The sequence below is a fragment of the Neolamprologus multifasciatus genome, chromosome 8 (assembly GCF_963576455.1).
Source record: "Neolamprologus multifasciatus chromosome 8, fNeoMul1.2, whole genome shotgun sequence".
Lineage (NCBI taxonomy): Eukaryota > Metazoa > Chordata > Actinopteri > Cichliformes > Cichlidae > Neolamprologus > Neolamprologus multifasciatus.
This window is the reverse complement of record NC_140446.1, coordinates 6,579,769-6,600,443: the sequence shown is the minus strand read 5'-3', so window position 1 is coordinate 6,600,443 and position 20,675 is coordinate 6,579,769. Positions and strand designations below refer to the sequence as shown.

Sequence of the window (20,675 nt, the reverse complement as noted above, 5' to 3'; positions counted from 1 at the left end):
AAAAAAATACATTGTTCGTTGTTCAAACCGAAAACGCTGTGTGCTGTGTGAAAAAAGATGATGAAAAAAGGGGAAAAAAACATAAACAAGCAATGCAAAGTGATGAAATGTTCAATACCAGCTTTTATTATAAATTACACAGATTTAAGTAAGGTGGCCGTTAATGAAATTTCATTGTATTTAATTATTTTTATTTTCTGGATGTAAATTGGCGCTAAAATCGCGATAAATATTCAAGGAAGACGTTATGTTTTCATATCACAACTTAACTATTTCAGAAACATGTAGAGGTAATGAAAAAAAAAAAAGAATCAGCTGTGAGATGTGTTTCTTGTATTGTGTTTCACGTATTTAAGTTCATGTATTTATGTTTGACAGGTAACTCGTAGTGACGTAAATTACTAAATTAACGAGGGTGATACCTTAGCTTGTTTAAAAATGCTGCCTATCCTCCAGTGTGGAATATTTTTCTTTGATTTGGATGCAAATTCTAATCTGAGATTTCCGACATTACAGCCTGTTGCACGTTGAGGCCTCAACCCGCTCACCTGCGGGTTTCCCAGGTATGGAAAATGAAATATGTTGCTCTGCTATAAATGCGGCGCTGCAGGTCTGCTCCATCAGAACACCGAGAGACATCCGAGAGTTTGCTTCATACAAAGGAAGTTTATACCTTTTAAAAATGATGTTCAGGATTCTCTTTGCTTGCCTGTTTCTCGCTCTGTCCACTGAAGGCTCCTCGCTAAGCTGCAGATGGATGGATCATAAATTCAGACAGCACAACGAAGAAACTCTGAATCTGCTTGATACCATGGTGAGTGTTTTAATGTTTTAATATTAGTTGATTCGTTATTTAAATAGTTTTAGAATTGTTTCAATTTAGCATCTGATGACTAAAACACTCAATGTGTTTCAGGCTAAGAACTCCACTAACACCACTGAAGTGGAGGTCACCGTGGCCTTCCCTAATCACCTGTACCACCAAGTGTCCAAATCATCAGTAGGTGAACCTCAGCTTTTGCCTATTTAAAGAGAAAAACACAATTTTCCCTTAGGACAGATTAATTTAGTCCTTTTAATCCACTCTTGTTATTATTAAAGCATTTCTAAAGTGGTCTGTGTTTGATCTTCTTCTTCCAGGCTGAGGATAAACTGGCTTTCACAGTTCAGATTCTGGAGGAGGTGGCTGCCCTGTTTGAGGAGGATCACAGATCTGCGTCATGGGAGGACAGCACAGTGAGGAACTTTCTCAATATTGTCAACAAACAGGCTGAAGAGCTTCACTCCTGTGTAAGTTCACTTTCAGTTAGGTTTTTATTACATTCGAATAGTTTACATGACATGACATATTCTTAATTGTCATTTTGCTTGTAATTAAATTAGGTTGGGAGCCACAGTCACAAGAAGAAAACCACAAAGCTGCACATGTACTTTAAGAGACTCTCACATCATATCCTAAAGGAAATGGTAAGATCGTCATTCTCATTAATTTGGGCTTTAGGTCATCCTTAAGATAAATAGATATAATAACTTGTTTCAATAACAATAAGAATACTAATATTGGTATTTCTGTAGGGTCACAGTGCTGAAGCCTGGGAGGTGATCAGGAAAGAAGCCAAAGCTCATCTAATGAGAGCAGAACAGCTGGCTTCATCTCTGCACACTGCCAACTAAAACCTGTCTGTTGTCATGTCTGTGATGACGACTGTGCTAAGTTAATTGCTTGACTTTTAATTTTATTTATTTATTTATTTATGTACCTGGTTTTTTGTATATTTATTTTTGTTTTGTTTGTTTTTCTATGCTGATCAAGATTTTGGAATATTTTTTATCTTTATAATGAGCAAAATGAACATTTTTAAAAATATGTTTTACTAAATAAAAGAATCTATCTTCTTACAAAGTGAATTTATTGTTTATATTACTTTTTAATATCAAAATGGTGAACTTGTAAGTTCCTTTAACCAGATTTCGATTGCAATTAAACTAAAAAATGAAAAACAAAACTCCACAGTGCTTGGAAGTTCACAAAAGTGGAATGAAAGTGTTCTTTAATGGGTTAAAAGGAAAGCCCATAATATAAGATGTAACTCTTCTGTCACTTAATAAATAAATTCACACGATTAAGACAGTTATTTCATGATGAAATAAACAAAAACATGGATAATGTTTTTCAGCCTTTCTGTTGTACATTGATCCAGTTTGGAACAAATTTTAACTGATGGCCTCACATTTGGAATATTTTGACATAGAGAGGAGTTCATGGTCTACTCAGGGACTACAAGTTGTTCACGTCTTATGGCTGCAAAACAAGTCCTCTTGTATCTGTGCTAATATACTTAATTTCAGATGTGGTGCTGTGAAGTTTAGTTTTTGTTAAATAATTATAAATACTGTCGTCTAAGCTTCCACTTAAATTATTTTACAACCTGAAAATGACCAAATTATTTATTTATTCTTTTATTTATTTTAATGCTCGAATATGGAAAAAAGAATTGAAGAAGTATGTACCATTTTTCAGTTCTTTTATGCATGACTGTGTGTTTGTATAGGCAACTTTTACTTTGTGTGGGGCTCAGGTGGTAGAGCAGATCAGTTACTGATCGGAAGGTTGGTGGTTTGATCCTTGGCTTCCCCAGACTGCATGCCTCGGGCAAGATGCTAACCCTGAGTTGCCCTCCGGTGCATTCATCGGATGAACATCGTATGAATGTGTGTAGTTTAGGTTGCACTTGAGTATAGAAGTGCTTGTATGAGTGGGTGTGAATGGGTGAATGAGGCATGTTGTATAGAGCGCTTTGAGTACTCCGGGAGAGTAGAAAAGCGCTATAAAAGAATCAGACAATTTACCAGATCAGGGGTGGTACCTCTGAAGTTGCAGTTAGTTGAACCTTGGACAATGCAGTTTTCATCCTGATCGTGGAACACTGGACCAGCTCTTTATCCTCTTGAGGATACTTGAGGGTGGATGGGAGTTTGTCCAACCAGTCTACATGGGCTTTGTGGACCTGGAGAAGGCACTCGACCATGTCCCTCACAGTGTCTTTGGAAGGTACTTTAGGAGTATGGGCTGTTTGGCCCATTGCTATGGACCACTCAATTCTCATACAACCATTTCAGGAGCTTGGTCCGCATAGCCGGCAATAAGTCGGACTGGTTTCCGGTGGGTGATGGATTCCACTAGGGCCGCCCTTGTCACCGATTCTGTTCATAATTTCTATTTAGAGAATTTCTAGGTGTAGCCAAGTGGCAGAAGGCTTTTACTTAGGTATTCTCTGAATCTCAGCTCTGCATTTTGTATATGATGTTGTTCTATTGGCTTGATGACCTCCAGCTCGCACTGGAATGCTGCACAGCCAAAGGTAATGAAGTGAATGAGAATCAGCACCTCCAAATCTACGGCCATGGTGCGCAGCCAGAAAAGGGTCAACTGCCCCGAGTGGAGGAGTTTAAGTATCTTGGGGTCCTGTTCACGAGTGATGGGAGAAGGGAGCAGATTGACAGACAGATCAGTGCTGTGGCTGCTGTACCTGTCCATCAGGGTGAAGAGAGAGCTGAGTGTAAAAGCAAAGCTCTCAATTTACTCGTCATACTTTATAAACCAAAAGAAACCAAACCAAAGAAAGTCTCTAAAGTGGTCTTGGTGCTCATACTCACTCCACATGAGGTATCAGTACTTCTACTTTCTATGTTATAAGAGCTTTTGTGAAGAATCAAAACAATCTTTCTATATAAATCTGGACAATGTTTCTAATGTTTGATTGCACTCATTAAAAATAAGTGCATAACCCTTATTCTTGATATTTCAGGAACAGAAAAGTCAACATATTTCAATTTGTGAGATAAGAAAATATTTATTGACTTTAACATATAAAATAATATGAAATATGTCTAGTTTATTTTATGGACATTTTTCAGAAATCTAATAAATAAATGAATAAATAATACACAAATACTAAAAATAAATAATAGTGTAAATATTATGAATACAATAAATAAATTAAACCAATTTAGAAATACAAATACATTTTAAAAATTTATCCGAAAGACGAGTTTTAGTGGGCATTTCCCAGAGATTTAATCAGGAATTCGCATCGATTCAGATGATCTTTTGTTATGTTCCTGATCTTCTCCCAGGCTTCAGCACTGTAACCCTACAGAGACAAAACAATATTATCATTATTAAAATACCAGAGGTGTAATATCTGTCATATTGAAATACAGGTTTAGTAAAAATAATGCAGACTTACATTGGCCTTTAGGGTTTCATTTGAGAGGCTCTGGAAATGCGTCAGCTGTGTCGTGTTGCTGTGGCTTCCAACCTAAATAACCCACAAGGAACGAACAAAATATATTTGAATACATCATTCACCACTTTAACTTATTCACATTTGTCAGAGACTGATAAAATATATATAATAGAGACTGAATTCATTGTAAAATTTAAAAAAAATGCAATATCATTGTTCATTGTAATGAAAGTGAGCTTACACAGGACTGAAGCTCTTCAGCCATTTTGTCGACAATACTGAGAAAGTTCTCCCCTGTGTTCTCCTCCCATGGTGCAGAGCTGCGATTCTTCTCAAACAGGGCAAACAGCTCCTTCAGAATCTGAACTATGAAAGCCAGTTTATCCTCATCCTAGAAGAAGATGAAGAAGAAGAAGAAGAAGAAGAGCTCAGTATAGAAATATATATATATATAGGTAAAGACAAACTTTTGTGGATTTGCCATCCTGACACTTTCCATTCTTTCATTAAAAAAAGAAACAACTTTATGTAAAAAGCTGGGGGTGACTTACTGTTGCGTTGGACATCTGGTGATACAGTTGATTAGGAAAAGCCACTGTGTGCTCAATTTCAGCATCCTTAGTGGTGTTAGTAATCTGCATCACACACAAAACACACACACACACATCATATCCATGGAACTAATCAAACTATTTAAATCAATACCATATTAAACATATGCAAAGAAGTGCACTCACCATCATATCAAGGAAACCCAAAGCTCTGTTTTTGTACACATTGAATTGATGTTTTATGGAGTCTCGATCTTTTACAATCCATTTGCAACCTAGCAAAGAGCCCGTACTGTACATCCCGAGAAACAGGCAAGCGATGAAAATCCTGCTGATCATTTTTGAAAAATGTAGAAATTTTCTTAGTGTGAAGCAAATTCTCAGGTCTCCTGGTGTTCTGATGGAGCAAACCTCCAGCGCTTCATTTATAGCAGAGCCCAAGGACCCACCTATTTCATTTTCTAATCAGCTGGAAAATCGTATCAAAAGTAAAAACATAGCAGATTTATGTCATCTTTTTAAGTTTTAATATGTTCTTTCATTCATAGAGAGTGCAAGATTTCGTTTTCTAATTATATCAAGTAGAAAGTAGAAAAACGTGAACCAGAAAAAAGATTTATGTCATCATTTTCAGTTTGTGTTTGTTTTTTGTTGTTGTTGTTGTTTTTGTATGATAATTGTGTCATATAAAGACAGTATTGTACAAAAATTGGCTATGATATAACAAAAACTGAGGCAGCAGCACCATGAGATGACGTCAAGTTACCACATAAAAGCATAAAAACACAAATCTCCACCTCTATTAGATTAGATTAGATTAGATTAGATAAAACTTTATTAATCCCTCGGGTAGGTTCCTCTGGGAAATTTGTTAACCTCTATGTCAATCTCTTAATAGTTGCGATTAACATGAAACCTTTAGGCGATTTTAAAGTAAACGTATAGTCGTTTAATTAGTTTAATTAGTTTAAATGTAATTTAATTACCGTCAAGTAAAAGTTTATTTATCCAAAATCTGTTTTTACTTCTTGAGTTTAATCTTGGAAAATTGAAGATAGGAGATTTACAGCAATGTTTTTCAGGGAGTCTTTACTTTCTTGGCAGTTTGCAAGACATTAAGGTAGCTAAAATTAAAAAAAAAAAAGTTTTAGTTTTTTAACCTTCAGCTGATTTCAAGTAAACGTCGGATAATGGTCGTTTAATATATGTGTATTTTAATTACCGTCATGTAAAAGTATATTCATCTCAATTCTTTCTTACATTATTTTATCTTGGAAAATTGAAGGTTGGAGATTTGCAGTAATTATTTTCAGGCAGTACTATTCACCTTCTTTGCGGGTTGCAAGCAGTAGCGGTTTTTGATATCAGCATTGTGGTGGGGGGGCGGATTCACGGGCATCGGCAAAAATAAATAAATAAATAAATAAATTGCTCGTACTCATGCTGCCCCGACATCAGCCAGGGCATATTATTATTATGATGGCTGTTTGGTAGCCGTTTGCATACAATGCATACTCTCTCTCTCTCTCTTCATATGTGTGTGTGTGTTTCTCTGGTGAAATTCAGTATGGTTCCGTCCAACAGTTTTATGTTAATGTACAATCCTTAATATGTTTTGTGTGTGTGTGTGGGGGTGGGGGGGGGGGGGGGGGGGGGGGGGGGGGGGGGGCGCCAGAGTGAGTGTTCGCCCAGGGCGCCAAACAGGCTAGGACCGCCACTGGTTGCAAGACATTAATGGCAGTTTAAAAAAAGAATGTTAAAAAATGAAAACAGTCAACGTCGAACACATTTCGTTACTTATGATTAAATAAAATGAAAGCGGATGTGGCGCTCCTTACGCACGTTTGCTTTCATTTTCAAGTAGGGTTGATTACAGGAGAGAAGAAAAGAGTATAGAGTGATTTAAGTTTATGTTTTTTCAGGTTCTGAAATATTTAAAAAGCCAAATATACTGGTCATATAAGTTGCAGAGTGTGTTATGAAAAGTCTTTAGCAGGGCAGGAGCTGTGAACGGAGAAGAGAAAGTCTGTGGCGTCTACAACAATATGTAACAGAGCACTAAGGTGTCAAATAAAATGTCAAAGAGATAAATGTATAATTTATTTATTCCATCAATTAAACATACATTTCCCATTCATTCCCAAACAGGACTCAAACCATATTTTACTAATATTCCAGCTGCACATGAGACCTATCAAACCAAAGGTGGGAGCAAATAACACTACACTGCAAACCGTCACACCCAGTTTAGAGACACTGCAATCAATTTACCACTGGGCACACACTGCAAACAGTTCTGGTCGCAGCACAGCTGGGAATCAGCGATATGCGTAACCTGCAGTCTGGATTTATGAAAGGGAAGTAGCGCAAATTAATGAACGAAGAGATAAAAATAAAAACGAGAGAGGTTAGTCCGCCTTTTATTCATAACAGTCTTTACGGCTGGACGGACTAACCAAAGGAAATTACAAATCAACCAAAAAGAAACATTAACTGCAGAGGCATCACAACAACAGAATATTGATCGCTCGCAGTCGGTCTACAGCTTGAACACCATTAAAACTTCACACGAACAACATACCCACTCGAACCAGAGTGAGTTAATTGTCTCTGGAACTTCCCACAGAGGAGCGCTGACCTCAACTCACACACCTACTACGTTTTCAAAGTTCCTCTGCCAATCACACGGCAGAAGGCAGCAAACAGCCAGGTGACACTTGTTCCAAATAGAAACTCTACGCCGCCTATAGGTGATACTCGTAAACTACAGCTTCCACCTTGGGTATTTTTTTTTCTCTTTAGCGAGGAAAATGAAAGCGGCTGCCACGTGGATGAAGAATGAGCGCAGGTATGAATGAGCAGGTGTATTTACATTGGTTCATTGCATCATTGCGTCATTGAATCATTTCATGTGGCCTGCATTTAGCTTTTTTGCAGTTTGTTCATTATTAAAAAGCTTGCGCTTCTGTACTTGTAAATCAGTTGTGATGTATTTGTGTTAGCCTCATGTAACCAATAGTGGAGGGCAAACCAGGAGTCTTCATCAGCGATAATAACTCAGCTCCGATTCTGACTGAGTCTGATATAACGATAATAAAAACAGACCCCCTAACCAAAACAATAAAAGAAAAGAAATCCAGCACCTGTAGTAGTTGCAGGGACGTTATTGTTAACATATGTGACCTCTGATCTGATCAGTTTTGTTCCTGTTTTGTTGCGTCACCTGTTACAGCGAATAAAGACGGATTAAACTTCTGTCCCACGAGTCGTGTTCTGCCTGCCACACACCGTTTCTTGACAATAATAGACGTAAATGTCCTAAAAGCAGCATTAATATCCCAGTAACACGTTAACTGTTTAGTATCAAAAGGTACACGCTGTGGTTACAAATAAAATCGTCAGTCGTGAGTTGTGTTTGTCGTCATGTTTCTTAGGTGTTCAAAGAAACACCTAAGATGTGTATCTCCAGGAATCCTCATAATTATATCAAGTAACTTTTAACACTTATAAATTATGATATCTTATCTTCTTTAAGATATATTATCAAATGTGGGATATTTTCTTTTATTTAGATGGAAATTTAAATCTCACGTGTCCGCTCACCTGCGGGTTTCCCAGGTATATAGAAAATGAAATGTGTTGCTCTGCTATAAATGTGGCGCTGCAGGTCTGCTCCATCAGAATACCGAGAGACATTTGCTTCATACAAAGGAAGTTTATACCTTTAAAAAAATGATGAACAGAATTCTCTTTGCTTGCCTGTTTCTCGCTCTGTCCACTGAAGGCTCCTCGCTAAGCTGCAGATGGATGGATCATAAATTCAGACAGCACAACGAAGAAACTCTGAAACTACTTGATACCATGGTGAGTGTTTTAATGTTTTAATATTAGTTGATTCATTATTTAAATAGTTTTAGAATTATTTCACTTGAGCATCTAATGACTAAAACACTCAATGTGTTTCAGGCTAAGAACTCCACTAACACCACTGAAGTGGAGGTCACCGTGGCCTTCCCTAATCACCTGTACCGCCAGGTGTCCAAATCATCAGTAGGTGAACCTCAGCTTTTGCCTATTTAAAGAGAAAAACACAATTTTCCCTTAGGACAGATTAATTTAGTCCTTTTAATCCACTTTTATTATTATTAAAGCATTTCTAAAGTGGTCTGTGTTTGATCTTCTTCATCCAGGCTGAGGATAAACTGGCTTTCACAGTTCAGATTCTGGAGGAGGTGGCTGCCCTGTTTGAGGAGGATCACAGCTCTGCATCATGGGAGGACAGCACAGTGAGGAACTTTCTCAATATTGTCAACAAACAGGCTGAAGAGCTTCACTCCTGTGTAAGTTCACTTTCAGTTAGGTTTTTATTACATTCGAATAGTTTACATGACATGACATATTCTTAATTGTCATTTTGCTTGTAATTAAATTAGGTTGGGAGCCACAGTCACAAGAAGAAAACCACAAAGCTGCACATGTACTTTAAGAGACTCTCACATCATATCCTAAAAGAGATGGTAAGATCACATCATTCTCATTAATTTGGGGTTTAGGTCATCCTTAAGATAAATAGATATAATAACTTGTTTCAATAACAATACGAATATTAATATTGGTATTTCTGTAGGGTCACAGTGCTGAAGCCTGGGAGGTGATCAGGAAAGAAGCCAAAGCCCATCTAATGAGAGCAGAACAGCTGGCTTCATCTCTGCACACGGCCCACTAAAACCTGTCTGTTATCATGTCTGTGATGACGACTGTGCTAATTTAATTGCTTGACTTTTTATTTAAATTATTTATTTATTTATTTATTTACTTGGTTATTTGTATATTTTTGTTTTGATTGTTTTTCTATGCTGATCAAGATTTTGGAATATTTTTTATTTTTATAATGAGCAAAATGAACATTTTGTAAAATATATTTTACTAAATAAAAGAGTCTATCTTCTTACAAAGTGAATTTATTGTTTATATTACTTTTTAATATCAAAATGGTGAACTTGTAAGTTCCTTTAACCAGATTTCGATTGCAATTAAACTAAAAAATGAAAAACAAAACTCCACAGTGCTTGGAAGTTCTCCCAAAGACAAGAACCAACAGACTTAAAAACTCCTTTGTCCCACACGCCATCAGACTGTTTAACACCTCTCTGGAGGGGAGAGGGAGGGGAAACAGGAGAACAAAGGAGGGGGGAACAACTAAGCGTTAGTGCCTCTTCACTTCACTGTGCAATTACCTTTTGTGCAATACTTTTTGTTAATAATCAGCGGTGCAATAGACTCCATACTTGAAATGTGCAATTCACTTGTATTTTTTTTTTATTCCTATTTATTCTATTTATCCCCTTTGTATATTTTATCTATATATGTCTTTGTATTTATATATGTGTGTGTGTGTATATATATATATATATATATATAAAATATTCTGTAACTCTGTAACTTCTGTCGGTGCTGTGCTTTTTTGGAAACCAAATTTCCCAGAGGAACCCACCCGGGGGATTAATAAAGTTTTATCTTATCTCTTATCTTAAGTTCACAAAAGTGGAATGAAAGTGTTCTTTAATGGGTTAAAAGGAAAGCCCATAATATAAGATGTAACTCTTCTGTCACTTAATCAATAAATTGACACGATTAAGACAGTTATTTCATGATGAAATAAACAAAAACGTGGATAATGTTTTTCAGCCTTTCTGTTGTACATTGATCCAGTTTGGGACAAATTTTAACTGATGGCCTCACATTTGGAATATTTTGACATAGAGAGGAGTTCATGGTCTACTCAGGGACTACAAGTTGTTCATGTCTTATGGCTGCAAAAAAAGTCCTCTTGTATCTGTGCTAATATACTTAATTGCAGATGTGGTGCTGTGAAGTTTAGTTTTTGTTAAATAATTATAAATACTGTCGTCTAAGCTTCCACTTAAATTATTTTACAACCTGAAAATGACTAAATTATTTATTTATTCTTTTATTTATTTTAATGCTCGAATATGGAAAAAATAATTGAAGAAGTAGCTTCTTCATTTTTCAGTTCTTTTATGCATGCTTGTTCATTTGTATAGGCATTTTGCTCATGTACTGCATCAGTCTAACTTTTACTTTGTATGGGGTGGCTGTGGCTCAGGTGGTAGAGCAGATCATTACTGAGCTTGGTGGTTCGATCCTTGGCTTCCCCAGTCTGTATGCCTTGGACAAGATACTAAACCTGAGTTGCCCTCTGATGCGTTCATCGGAGTATGAATGTGTGTGAATGTAGCTTAGGTTGCACTTGAGTTTAGAAATGCTTGTATGAGTGGGGGTGAATGAGGCATGTTGTATAGAGTCCATTTACCAGATCAGGGGTGGTACCTCTGAGGTGGCAGTTAGTCGAACCTTGGACAATGCAGTTTTCATCCCGATCGTGGAACAGTGGACCAGCTCTTTATCCTCTTGAGGATACTTGAGGGTGCATGGGAGTTTGTCCAACCAGTCTACATGGGCTTTGTGGACCTGGAGAAGGCACTCGACCATGTCCCTCACAGTGTCTTGTGGAAGGTACTTCAGGAGTATGGGCTGTTTGGCCCATTGCTATGGATCACTCAATTGTCATACAACCATTTCAGGAGCTTGGTCCGCATAGCCAGCAATAAGTCGGACTGGTTTCCGGTGGGTGATGGATTCCACCAGGGCTGCCCTTGTCACCGGTTCTGTTCATAATTTTTATTTAGAGAATTTCTAGGTGTAGCCAAGTGGCAGAAGGCTTTTACTTAGGTATTCTCTGAATCTCAGCTCTGCATTTCGTATGTGATGTTGTTCTGTTGGCTTCATCGGCTGATGACCTCCAGCTCGCACTGGAATGCTGCACAGCCAAATGTAAAGAAGTGAATGAGAATCAGCACCTCCAAATCTAAGGCCATGGTGCTCAGCCAGAAAAGGGTGGACTGTCCACTCGGGATCAGGGATGAGTTCCTGCCCCGAGTGGAGGAGTTTAAGTATCTTGGGGTCCTGTTCACGAGTGATGGGAGAAGGGGGAAGGAGACTGACAGACAGATCAGTGCTGCGGCTGCTGTACCTGTCCATCAGGGTGAAGAGAGAGCTGAGTGTAAAGGCAAAGCTCTCAATTTACTCGTCATACTTTATAAACCAAAAGAAACCAAACCAAAGAAAGTCTCTAAAGTGGTCTTGGTGCTCATACTCACTCCATATGAGGTATCAGTACTTCTACTTTCTTTGTTATAAGAGCTTTTGTGAAGAATCAAAACAATCTTTCTATATAAATCTGGACAATGTTTCTAATGTTTGATTGCACTCATTAAAAATAAGTGCATAACCCTTATTCTTGATATTTCAGGAACAGAAAAGTCAACATATTTCAATTTGTGAGATAAGAAAATATTTATTGACTTTAACATATAAAATAATATGAAATGTGTCTAGTTTATTTTATGGACATTTTTCAGAAATCTAATAAATAAATGAATAAATAATACACAAATACTAAAAATAAATAATAGTGTAAATATTATGAATACAATAAATAAATTAAACCAATTTAGAAATACAAATACATTTTAAAAATTTATCCGAAAGATGAGTTTTAGTGGGCATTTCCCAGAGATTTAATCAGGAATTCGCATCGATTCAGATGATCTTTTGTTATGTTCCTGATCTTCTCCCAGGCTTCAGCACTGTAACCCTACAGAGACAAAACAATATTATCATTATTAAAATACCAGAGGTGTAATATCTCTCATATTGAAATACAGGTTTAGTAAAAATAATGCAGACTTACATTGGCCTTTAGGGTTTCATTTGAGAGGCTCTGGAAATGCGTCAGCTGTGTCGTGTTGCTGTGGCTTCCAACCTAAATAACCCACAAGGAACGAACAAAATATATTTGAATACATCATTCACCACTTTAACTTATTCACATTTGTCAGAGACTGATAAAATATATATAATAGAGACTGAATTCATTGTAAAATTTAAAAAAAAAAGCAATATCATTGTTCATTGTAATGAAAGTGAGCTTACACAGGACTGAAGCTCTTCAGCCATTTTGTCGACAATACTGAGAAAGTTCTCCCCTGTGTTCTCCTCCCATGGTGCAGAGCTGCGATTCTTCTCAAACAGGGCAAACAGCTCCTTCAGAATCTGAACTATGAAAGCCAGTTTATCCTCATCCTAGAAGAAGAAGAAGATGAAGAAGAAGAAGAAGAAGAAGAGCTCAGTATAGAAATATATATATATATATAGGTAAAGACAAACTTTTGTGGATTTGCCATCCTGACACTTTCCATTCTTTCATTAAAAAAAGAAACAACTTTATGTAAAAAGCTGGGGATGACTTACTGTTGCGTTGGACATCTGGTGATACAGTTGATTAGGAAAAGCCACTGTGTGCTCAATTTCAGCATCCTTAGTGGTGTTAGTAATCTGCATCACACACAAAACACACACACACATCAGATCCATGGAACTAATCAAACTATTTAATTCAATACCATATTAAACATATGCAAAGAAGTGCACTCACCATCATATCAAGGAAACCCAAAGCTCTGTTTTTGTACACATTGAATTGATGTTTTATGGAGTCTCGATCTTTTACAATCCATTTGCAACCTAGCAAAGAGCCCGTACTGTACATCCCGAGAAACAGGCAAGCGATGAAAATCCTGCTGATCATTTTTGAAAAATGTAGAAATTTTCTTAGTGTGAAGCAAATTCTCAGGTCTCCTGGTGTTCTGATGGAGCAAACCTCCAGCGCTTCATTTATAGCAGAGCCCAAGGACCCACCTATTTCATTTTCTAATCAGCTGGAAAATCGTATCAAAAGTAAAAACATAGCAGATTTATGTCATCTTTTTAAGTTTTAATATGTTCTTTCATTCATAGAGAGTGCAAGATTTCGTTTTCTAATTATATCAAGTAGAAAGTAGAAAAACGTGAACCAGAAAAAAGATTTATGTCATCATTTTCAGTTTGTGTTTGTTTTTTGTTGTTGTTGTTGTTTTTGTATGATAATTGTGTCATATAAAGACAGTATTGTACAAAAATTGGCTATGATATAACAAAAACTGAGGCAGCAGCACCATGAGATGACGTCAAGTTACCACATAAAAGCATAAAAACACAAATCTCCACCTCTATTAGTTTAGATTAGATTAGATTAGATTAGATTAGATAAAACTTTATTAATCCCTCGGGTAGGTTCCTCTGGGAAATTTGTTAACCTCTATGTCAATCTCTTAATAGTTGCGATTAACATGAAACCTTTAGGCGATTTTAAAGTAAACGTATAGTCGTTTAATTAGTTTAATTAGTTTAAATGTAATTTAATTACCGTCAAGTAAAAGTTTATTTATCCAAAATCTGTTTTTACTTCTTGAGTTTAATCTTGGAAAATTGAAGATAGGAGATTTACAGCAATGTTTTTCAGGGAGTCTTTACTTTCTTGGCAGTTTGCAAGACATTAAGGTAGCTAAAATTAAAAAAAAAAAAAGTTTTAGTTTTTTAACCTTCAGCTGATTTCAAGTAAACGTCGGATAATGGTCGTTTAATATATGTGTATTTTAATTACCGTCATGTAAAAGTATATTCATCTCAATTCTTTCTTACATTATTTTATCTTGGAAAATTGAAGGTTGGAGATTTACAGTAATTATTTTCAGGCAGTACTATTCACCTTCTTTGCGGGTTGCAAGCAGTAGCGGTTTTTGATATCAGCATTGTGGTGGGGGGGCGGATTCACGGGCATCGGCAAAAATAAATAAATAAATAAATAAATTGCTCGTACTCATGCTGCCCCAACATCAGCCAGGGCATATTATTATTATGATGGCTGTTTGGTAGCCGTTTGCATACAATGCATACTCTCTCTCTCTCTCTTCATATGTGTGTGTGTGTTTCTCTGGTGAAATTCAGTATGGTTCCGTCCAACAGTTTTATGTTAATGTACAATCCTTAATATGTTTTGTGTGTGTGTGTGGGGGGGGGGGGGGGGGGGGGGCGCCAGAGTGAGTGTTCGCCCAGGGCGCCAAACAGGCTAGGACCGCCACTGGTTGCAAGACATTAATGGCAGTTTAAAAACAGAATGTTTAAAAATGAAAACAGTCAACGTCGAACACATTTCGTTACTTATGATGAAATAAAATGAAAGCGGATGTGGCGCTCCTTACGCACGTTTGCTTTCATTTTCAAGTAGGGTTGATTACAGGAGAGAAGAAAAGAGTATAGAGTGATTTAAGTTTATGTTTTTTCAGGTTCTGAAATATATAAAAAGCCAAATATACTGGTCATATAAGTTGCAGAGTGTGTTATGAAAAGTCTTTAGCAGGGCAGGAGCTGTGAACGGAGAACAGAAAGTCTGTGGCGTCTACAACAATATGTAACAGAGCACTAAGGTGTCAAATAAAATGTCAAAGAGATAAATGTATAATTTATTTATTCCATCAATTAAACATACATTTCCTATTCATTCCCAAACAGGACTCAAACCATATTTTACTAATATTCCAGCTGCACATGAGACCTATCAAACCAAAGGTGGGAGCAAATAACACTACACTGCAAACCTTCACACCCAGTTTAGAGACACTGCAATCAATTTACTACTGGGCACGCACTGCAAACAGTTCTGGTCGCAGCACAGCTGGGAATCAGCGATATGCGTAACCTGCAGTCTGGATTTATGAAAGGGAAGTGGCAAAAATTAATGAACGAAAAGATAAAAATAAAAACGAGAGAGGTTAGTCCGCCTTTTATTCATAACGGTCTTTACGGCTGGACGGACTAACCAAAGGAAATTACAAATTAACCAAAAAGAAACATTAACTGCAGAGGCATCACAACAACAGAATATTGATCGCGCGCAGTCGATCTACAGCTTGAACACCATTAAAACTTCACATGAACAACATACCCACTCGAACCAGAGTGAGTTAATTGTCTCTGGAACTTCCCACAGAAGAGCGCTGACCTCAACTCACACACCTACTACCTTTTCAAAGTTCCTCTGCCAATCACACGGCAGAAGGCAGCAAACAGCCAGGTGACACTTGTTCCAAATAGAAACTCTACGCCGCCTATAGGTGTTACTCGTAAACTACAGCTTCCACCTTGTTTTTTTGTTTTGTTTTGTTTTTCTACCTCTTCTGTTTAGTGTTAGTTAAGGTATAGATACTGTTTGCACGTTGATTTTGCTCATTTTAATAACCCAGAAATCAAAAGACACACACACACACAAAATACGAAATGGAGAGATACGGCTCAGGTTCACAATTATTTAAATTTAAGTAACGGGCCAGACATGCAAGTGACACAATCCATGTCGTAAAATATCCTTTGGTATCACATGTATCATATGGATGTAGCGAAGAAGGACATATAGAGGGTTGGCGTGTTAGAAGTTCGTTATATGTCCAATAAACTGTGATGTTTGACATTAATAATGAAACGCTGGGGCTATTTTAAAGGGAGTATATTATATTGCTCCATTATTATTATTATTATTATTATTATTATTATTATTATTATTATTATTATTTAAGAATTTAACAACAGTTAGGTTGTGATGGACCGAGCAGTGAAGGAAACTTAGGCACAGGTTAAAGTCCAAAAAAATGATTTTTTATTTAACCCAAAAAACATAATTGGTTAAATCATGCAAAAAGAATCAAGATCTTGGGCCCATAAAAGATAAAGTTGACAACACTACTGGTAACGCAAACAAACTGACCTAACTTGACGAGACAAAGGGGAAACTTAAATAGTGGCTGATCAGCCCACAAAAACAGGAGAAGGGGTAAAACACACAAAACCTAACTAAACCTAACATAATGAACTCCAATTCCCCCCCATGGTCCCGAGTTATGGCATGAACCAATTTGTAGTCTTCCTTTAAAGCTCGCTCCGCCCCTTTTCCACCTCTTTGCTCCTTAATCAAGGGACTGGAACAGCTGCAACTAAGGTAACTCAGAAAACAAAAGATTAATCATACATAACAGTGTAAACTAAAATGTGCGCACTTATTTTAGAATGCAGTGTTATGTGGGTATGTGAATGAATTCTAAACCAAAACCAGTTATTTATTGTCCTGTAAATTAATTCCTATATTTAAAGAAAGACAAATGTGAATGCAATGTTACTTATAAGCCTCTACACTAACATGGTGGTATTACCACTGTGTGGCTGTAAGTGCAGCCATCACATAGGTAAACGTTTATTTGTCGACATCACTTTTACTTCGTTTGTCTTTTATTAAAAAAAACATTGGAGGCAAAAATGTACAATTACGGGTCAAATATATGAAATTTCAAATGCATGAACGGTGTGTACAAAAACACACCGGTGCTGTGTCGTCAGACCGAGGAAAATGAAAGCGGCTGCCACGTGGAGGAAGAATGAGCGCAGGTATGAATGAGCAGGTGTATTTGTCTTGGTGCATTGCATCATTGAATCATTTCATGTGGCCTGCTTTTAGCTTTTTTTGCAGTTTGTTCATTATTAAAAAGCTTGCGCTTCTGTACTTGTAAATGAGTTGTGATGTATTTGTGTTAGCCTCATGTAACCAATAGTGGAGGGCAAACCAGGAGTCTTCATCAGCGATAATAACTCAGCTCCGATTCTGACTGAGTCTGATATAACGATAATAAAAACAGACCCCCTAACCAAAACAATAAAAGAAAAGAAATCCAGCACCTGTAGTAGTTGCAGGGACGTTATTGTTAACAAATATGTGACCTCTGATCTGATCAGTTTTGTTCCTGTTTTGTTGCGTCACCTGTTACAGCTTATAAAGACGGATTAAACTTCTGTCCCACGAGTCGTGTTCTGCCTGCCACACACCGTTTCTTGACAATAATAGACGTAAATGTCCTAAAAGCAGCATTAATATCCCAGTAACACGTTAACTGTTTATTATCAAAAGGTACACGTTGTGGTTACAAATAAAATCGTCAGTCGTGAGTTGTGTTTGTCGTCATGTTTCTTAGGTGTTCAAATGGATGTGTATCTCCAGGAATCCTCATAATTATATCAAGTAACTTTTAACACTTATAAATTATGATATCTTATCTTCTTTAAGATATATTATCAAATGTGGGATATTTTCTTTTATTTAGATGGGAATTTAAATCTCACGTGTCCGCTCACCTGCGGGTTTCCCAGGTATATAGAAAATGAAATCTGTTGCTCTGCTATAAATGCGGTGCTGCAGGTCTGCTCCATCAGAACACCGGGAGACATTTGCTTCATACAAAGGAAGTTTATACCTTTAAAAAATGATGAACAGGATTCACTTTGCTTGCCTGTTTCTCGCTCTGTCCACTGAAGGCTCCTCGCTAAGCTGCAGATGGATGGATCATAAATTCAGACAGCACAACGAAGAAACTCTGAATCTACTTGATACCATGGTGAGTGTTTAAATTTTTTAATATTAGTTGATTCGTTATTTAAATAGTTTTAGAATTATTTCACTTTAGCATCTGATGACTAAAACACTCAATGTGTTTCAGGCTAAGAACTCCACTAACACCACTGAAGTGGAGGTCACCGTGGCCTTCCCTAATCACCTGTACCACCAGGTGTCCAAATCATCAGTAGGTGAACCTCAGCTTTTGCCTATTTAAAGAGAAAAACACAATTTTCCCTTAGGACAGATTAATTTAGTCCTTTTAATCCACTTTTATTATTATTAAAGCATTTCTAAAGTGGTCTGTGTTTGATCTTCTTCTTCCAGGCTGAGGATAAACTGGCTTTCACAGTTCAGATTCTGGAGGAGGTGGCTGCCCTGTTTGAGGAGGATCACAGCTCTGCATCATGGGAGGACAGCACAGTGAGGAACTTTCTCAATATTGTCAACAAACAGGCTGAAGAGCTTCACTCCTGTGTAAGTTCACTTTCAGTTAGGTTTTTATTACATTCGAATAGTTTACATGACATGACATATTCTTAATTGTCGTTTTGCTTGTAATTAAATTAGGTTGGGAGCCACAGTCACAAGAAGAAAACCACAAAGCTGCACATGTACTTTAAGAGACTCTCACATCATATCCTAAAAGAGATGGTAAGATCACATCATTCTCATTAATTTGGGGTTTAGATCATCCTTAAGATAAATAGATATAATAACTTGTTTCAATAACAATACGAATATTAATATTGGTATTTCTGTAGGGTCACAGTGCTGAAGCCTGGGAGGTGATCAGGAAAGAAGCCAAAGCCCATCTAATGAGAGCAGAACAGCTGGCTTCATCTCTGCACACGGCCCACTAAAACCTGTCTGTTATCATGTCTGTGATGACGACTGTGCTAATTTAATTGCTTGACTTTTTATTTAAATTATTTATTTATTTATTTATTTACTTGGTTATTTGTATATTTTTGTTTTGATTGTTTTTCTATGCTGATCAAGATTTTGGAATATTTTTTATTTTTATAATGAGCAAAATGAACATTTTGTAAAATATATTTTACTAAATAAAAGAGTCTATCTTCTTACAAAGTGAATTTATTGTTTATATTACTTTTTAATATCAAAATGGTGAACTTGTAAGTTCCTTTAACCAGATTTCGATTGCAATTAAACTAAAAAATGAAAAACAAAACTTCACAGTGATTGGAAGTTCACGAAAGTGGAATGAAAGTGTTCTTTAATGGGTTAAAAGGAAAGCCCATAATATAAGATGTAACTCTTCTGTCACTTAATCAATAAATTGACACAATTAAGACAGTTATTTCATGATGAAATAAACAAAAACGTGGATAATGTTTTTCAACCATTCTGTTGTACATTGATCCAGTTTGGGCCAAATTTTAACTGATGGCCTCACATTTGGAATATTTTGACATAGAGAGGAGTTCATGGTCCACTCAGGGACTACAAGTTGTTCATGTCTTATGGCTGCAAAACAAGTCCTCTTGTATCAGTGCTAATATACTTAATTGCAGATGTGGTGCTGTGAAGTTTAGTTTTTGTTAAATAATTATAAATACTGTCGTCTAAGCTTCCACTTAAATTATTTTACAACCTGAAAATGACCAAATTATTTATTTATTGTTTTATTTATTTTAATGCTTGAATATGGAAAAAAGAATTGAAGAAGTAGCTTCTTCATTTTTCAGTTCTTTTATGCATGACTGTGTATTTGTATAGGCATTGTGCTCATGTACTGCATCAGTCTAACTTTTACTTTGTGTGGGGCTCAGGTGGTAGAGCAGATCATTACTGATCGGAAGGTTGGTGGTTCGATCCTTGGCTTCCCCAGTCTGCATTCCTTGGACAAGATACTAAACCTGAGTTGCCCTCCGATGCGTTCATTGGAGCATGAATGTGTGTGAATGTAGCTTAGGTTGCACGTAAGTTTAGAAATGCTTGTATGAGTGGGGGTGAATGAGGCATGTTGTATAGAGTCCATTTACCAGATCAGGGGTGGTACCTCTGAGGTGGCAGTTAGTCAAACCTTGGACAATGCAGTTTTCATCCTGATTGTGGAACACTGGACCAGCTCTTTATCCTCTTGAGGGTGCATGGGAGTTTGTCCAACCAGTCTACATGGGCTTTGTTCAACTTTTACTTTGTGTTGGGCTCAGGTGGTAGAGCAGATAAGCTACTGCTCGGAAGGTTGGTGGTTCGATCCTTGGCTTCCCCAGTCTGCATGCCAAATATCCTTGGGCAAGATACTAACCCTGAGTTGCCCTCCGATGCGTTCATCGAATGTATATGAATGTAGTTTAGGTTGCACTTGAGTTTAGAAGTGCTTATATGAAGCAATTCTTCATGCTGTGGGTAAATGAGGCATGTTGTGTACTCCGGGAGAGTATAGAATCAGACCATTTACCAGATCAGGGGCGGTACCTCTGAGGTGGCAGTTAGTCGAACCTTGAACAA

At 37.0% G+C, this 20,675-nt stretch overlaps 5 protein-coding genes across 6 annotated transcripts; 3 read left to right on the top strand and 2 right to left on the bottom strand.

Moving 5' to 3' along the window:
- Positions 1-664: 664 nt before the first annotated feature.
- Positions 665-2,091, top strand: LOC146512358 (interferon a3-like). The gene is made up of 5 exons (XM_085170730.1): positions 665-814; positions 917-1,000; positions 1,141-1,290; positions 1,384-1,467; positions 1,576-2,091. The coding sequence occupies exons 1-5, from the start codon at positions 683-685 to the stop codon at positions 1,672-1,674; spliced, it is 549 nt and encodes a 182-aa protein (XP_085026856.1). The 5' UTR covers positions 665-682; the 3' UTR covers positions 1,675-2,091.
- A 1,864-nt stretch (positions 2,092-3,955) lies between these two features.
- On the bottom strand, positions 3,956-5,598 carry LOC146512357 (interferon a3-like). Its single transcript, XM_085170734.1, has 5 exons — positions 4,988-5,598; positions 4,802-4,885; positions 4,492-4,641; positions 4,251-4,322; positions 3,956-4,154 (listed from the first exon to the last, which is right to left on the bottom strand). Exons 1-5 carry the CDS (start codon positions 5,138-5,140, stop codon positions 4,056-4,058), a joined length of 558 nt encoding a protein of 185 aa, XP_085026860.1. The 5' UTR covers positions 5,141-5,598; the 3' UTR covers positions 3,956-4,055.
- Positions 5,599-8,518: 2,920 nt separating this feature from the next.
- On the top strand, positions 8,519-10,639 carry LOC146512356 (interferon a3-like). Its single transcript, XM_085170738.1, has 5 exons — positions 8,519-8,671; positions 8,774-8,851; positions 8,992-9,141; positions 9,235-9,318; positions 9,429-10,639. The coding sequence occupies exons 1-5, from the start codon at positions 8,534-8,536 to the stop codon at positions 9,525-9,527; spliced, it is 549 nt and encodes a 182-aa protein (XP_085026864.1). The 5' UTR covers positions 8,519-8,533; the 3' UTR covers positions 9,528-10,639.
- A 1,258-nt stretch (positions 10,640-11,897) lies between these two features.
- Positions 11,898-13,433, bottom strand: LOC146512355 (interferon a3-like). The gene is made up of 5 exons (XM_085170991.1): positions 13,320-13,433; positions 13,136-13,219; positions 12,818-12,967; positions 12,576-12,647; positions 11,898-12,479 (listed from the first exon to the last, which is right to left on the bottom strand). The coding sequence occupies exons 1-5, from the start codon at positions 13,431-13,433 to the stop codon at positions 12,381-12,383; spliced, it is 519 nt and encodes a 172-aa protein (XP_085027117.1). The 3' UTR covers positions 11,898-12,380.
- A 3,083-nt stretch (positions 13,434-16,516) lies between these two features.
- On the top strand, positions 16,517-19,290 carry LOC146512354 (interferon a3-like). 2 transcript variants are annotated; one of them, XM_085169760.1, is made up of 6 exons: positions 16,517-16,754; positions 18,119-18,198; positions 18,301-18,384; positions 18,525-18,674; positions 18,768-18,851; positions 18,962-19,285. In XM_085169760.1, the coding sequence occupies exons 2-6, from the start codon at positions 18,142-18,144 to the stop codon at positions 19,058-19,060; spliced, it is 474 nt and encodes a 157-aa protein (XP_085025886.1). In that variant the 5' UTR covers positions 16,517-16,754; positions 18,119-18,141; the 3' UTR covers positions 19,061-19,285. The 2 variants fall into 2 exon arrangements, with proteins under 2 accessions (XP_085025886.1, XP_085025885.1); XM_085169759.1 differs by lacking the exon at positions 16,517-16,754 and having other exon boundaries at positions 18,052-18,198; positions 18,962-19,290.
- Positions 19,291-20,675: the final 1,385 nt, after the last annotated feature.

What these genes read in the sequence shown, in the direction of transcription:
- LOC146512358 (XM_085170730.1), top strand. Translation starts at nt 683, where the DNA reads ATGATGTTCAGGATTCTCTTTGCTTGCCTGTTTCTCGCTCTGTCCACT. An exon ending in TGAATCTGCTTGATACCATG is followed by an intron (nt 815 to 916) that starts GTGAGTGTTTTA and finishes AATGTGTTTCAG; the next exon opens with GCTAAGAACTCCACTAACAC. An exon ending in ATCATATCCTAAAGGAAATG is followed by an intron (nt 1,468 to 1,575) that starts GTAAGATCGTCA and finishes GTATTTCTGTAG; the next exon opens with GGTCACAGTGCTGAAGCCTG.
- LOC146512357 (XM_085170734.1), bottom strand. Translation starts at nt 5,140, where the DNA reads ATGATCAGCAGGATTTTCATCGCTTGCCTGTTTCTCGGGATGTACAGT. An exon ending in TGGGTTTCCTTGATATGATG is followed by an intron (nt 4,886 to 4,987) that starts GTGAGTGCACTT and finishes TGTGTGATGCAG; the next exon opens with ATTACTAACACCACTAAGGA. An exon ending in ACCAGATGTCCAACGCAACA is followed by an intron (nt 4,642 to 4,801) that starts GTAAGTCACCCC and finishes ATCTTCTTCTAG; the next exon opens with GATGAGGATAAACTGGCTTT.
- LOC146512356 (XM_085170738.1), top strand. Translation starts at nt 8,534, where the DNA reads ATGATGAACAGAATTCTCTTTGCTTGCCTGTTTCTCGCTCTGTCCACT. An exon ending in CTGAAGAGCTTCACTCCTGT is followed by an intron (nt 9,142 to 9,234) that starts GTAAGTTCACTT and finishes TAATTAAATTAG; the next exon opens with GTTGGGAGCCACAGTCACAA. An exon ending in ATCATATCCTAAAAGAGATG is followed by an intron (nt 9,319 to 9,428) that starts GTAAGATCACAT and finishes GTATTTCTGTAG; the next exon opens with GGTCACAGTGCTGAAGCCTG.
- LOC146512355 (XM_085170991.1), bottom strand. Translation starts at nt 13,433, where the DNA reads ATGTACAGTACGGGCTCTTTGCTAGGTTGCAAATGGATTGTAAAAGAT. An exon ending in ACCAGATGTCCAACGCAACA is followed by an intron (nt 12,968 to 13,135) that starts GTAAGTCATCCC and finishes TTCTTCTTCTAG; the next exon opens with GATGAGGATAAACTGGCTTT. An exon ending in ATGAAACCCTAAAGGCCAAT is followed by an intron (nt 12,480 to 12,575) that starts GTAAGTCTGCAT and finishes TTGTCTCTGTAG; the next exon opens with GGTTACAGTGCTGAAGCCTG.
- LOC146512354 (XM_085169759.1), top strand. Translation starts at nt 18,067, where the DNA reads ATGATGAACAGGATTCACTTTGCTTGCCTGTTTCTCGCTCTGTCCACT. An exon ending in TGAATCTACTTGATACCATG is followed by an intron (nt 18,199 to 18,300) that starts GTGAGTGTTTAA and finishes AATGTGTTTCAG; the next exon opens with GCTAAGAACTCCACTAACAC. An exon ending in ATCATATCCTAAAAGAGATG is followed by an intron (nt 18,852 to 18,961) that starts GTAAGATCACAT and finishes GTATTTCTGTAG; the next exon opens with GGTCACAGTGCTGAAGCCTG.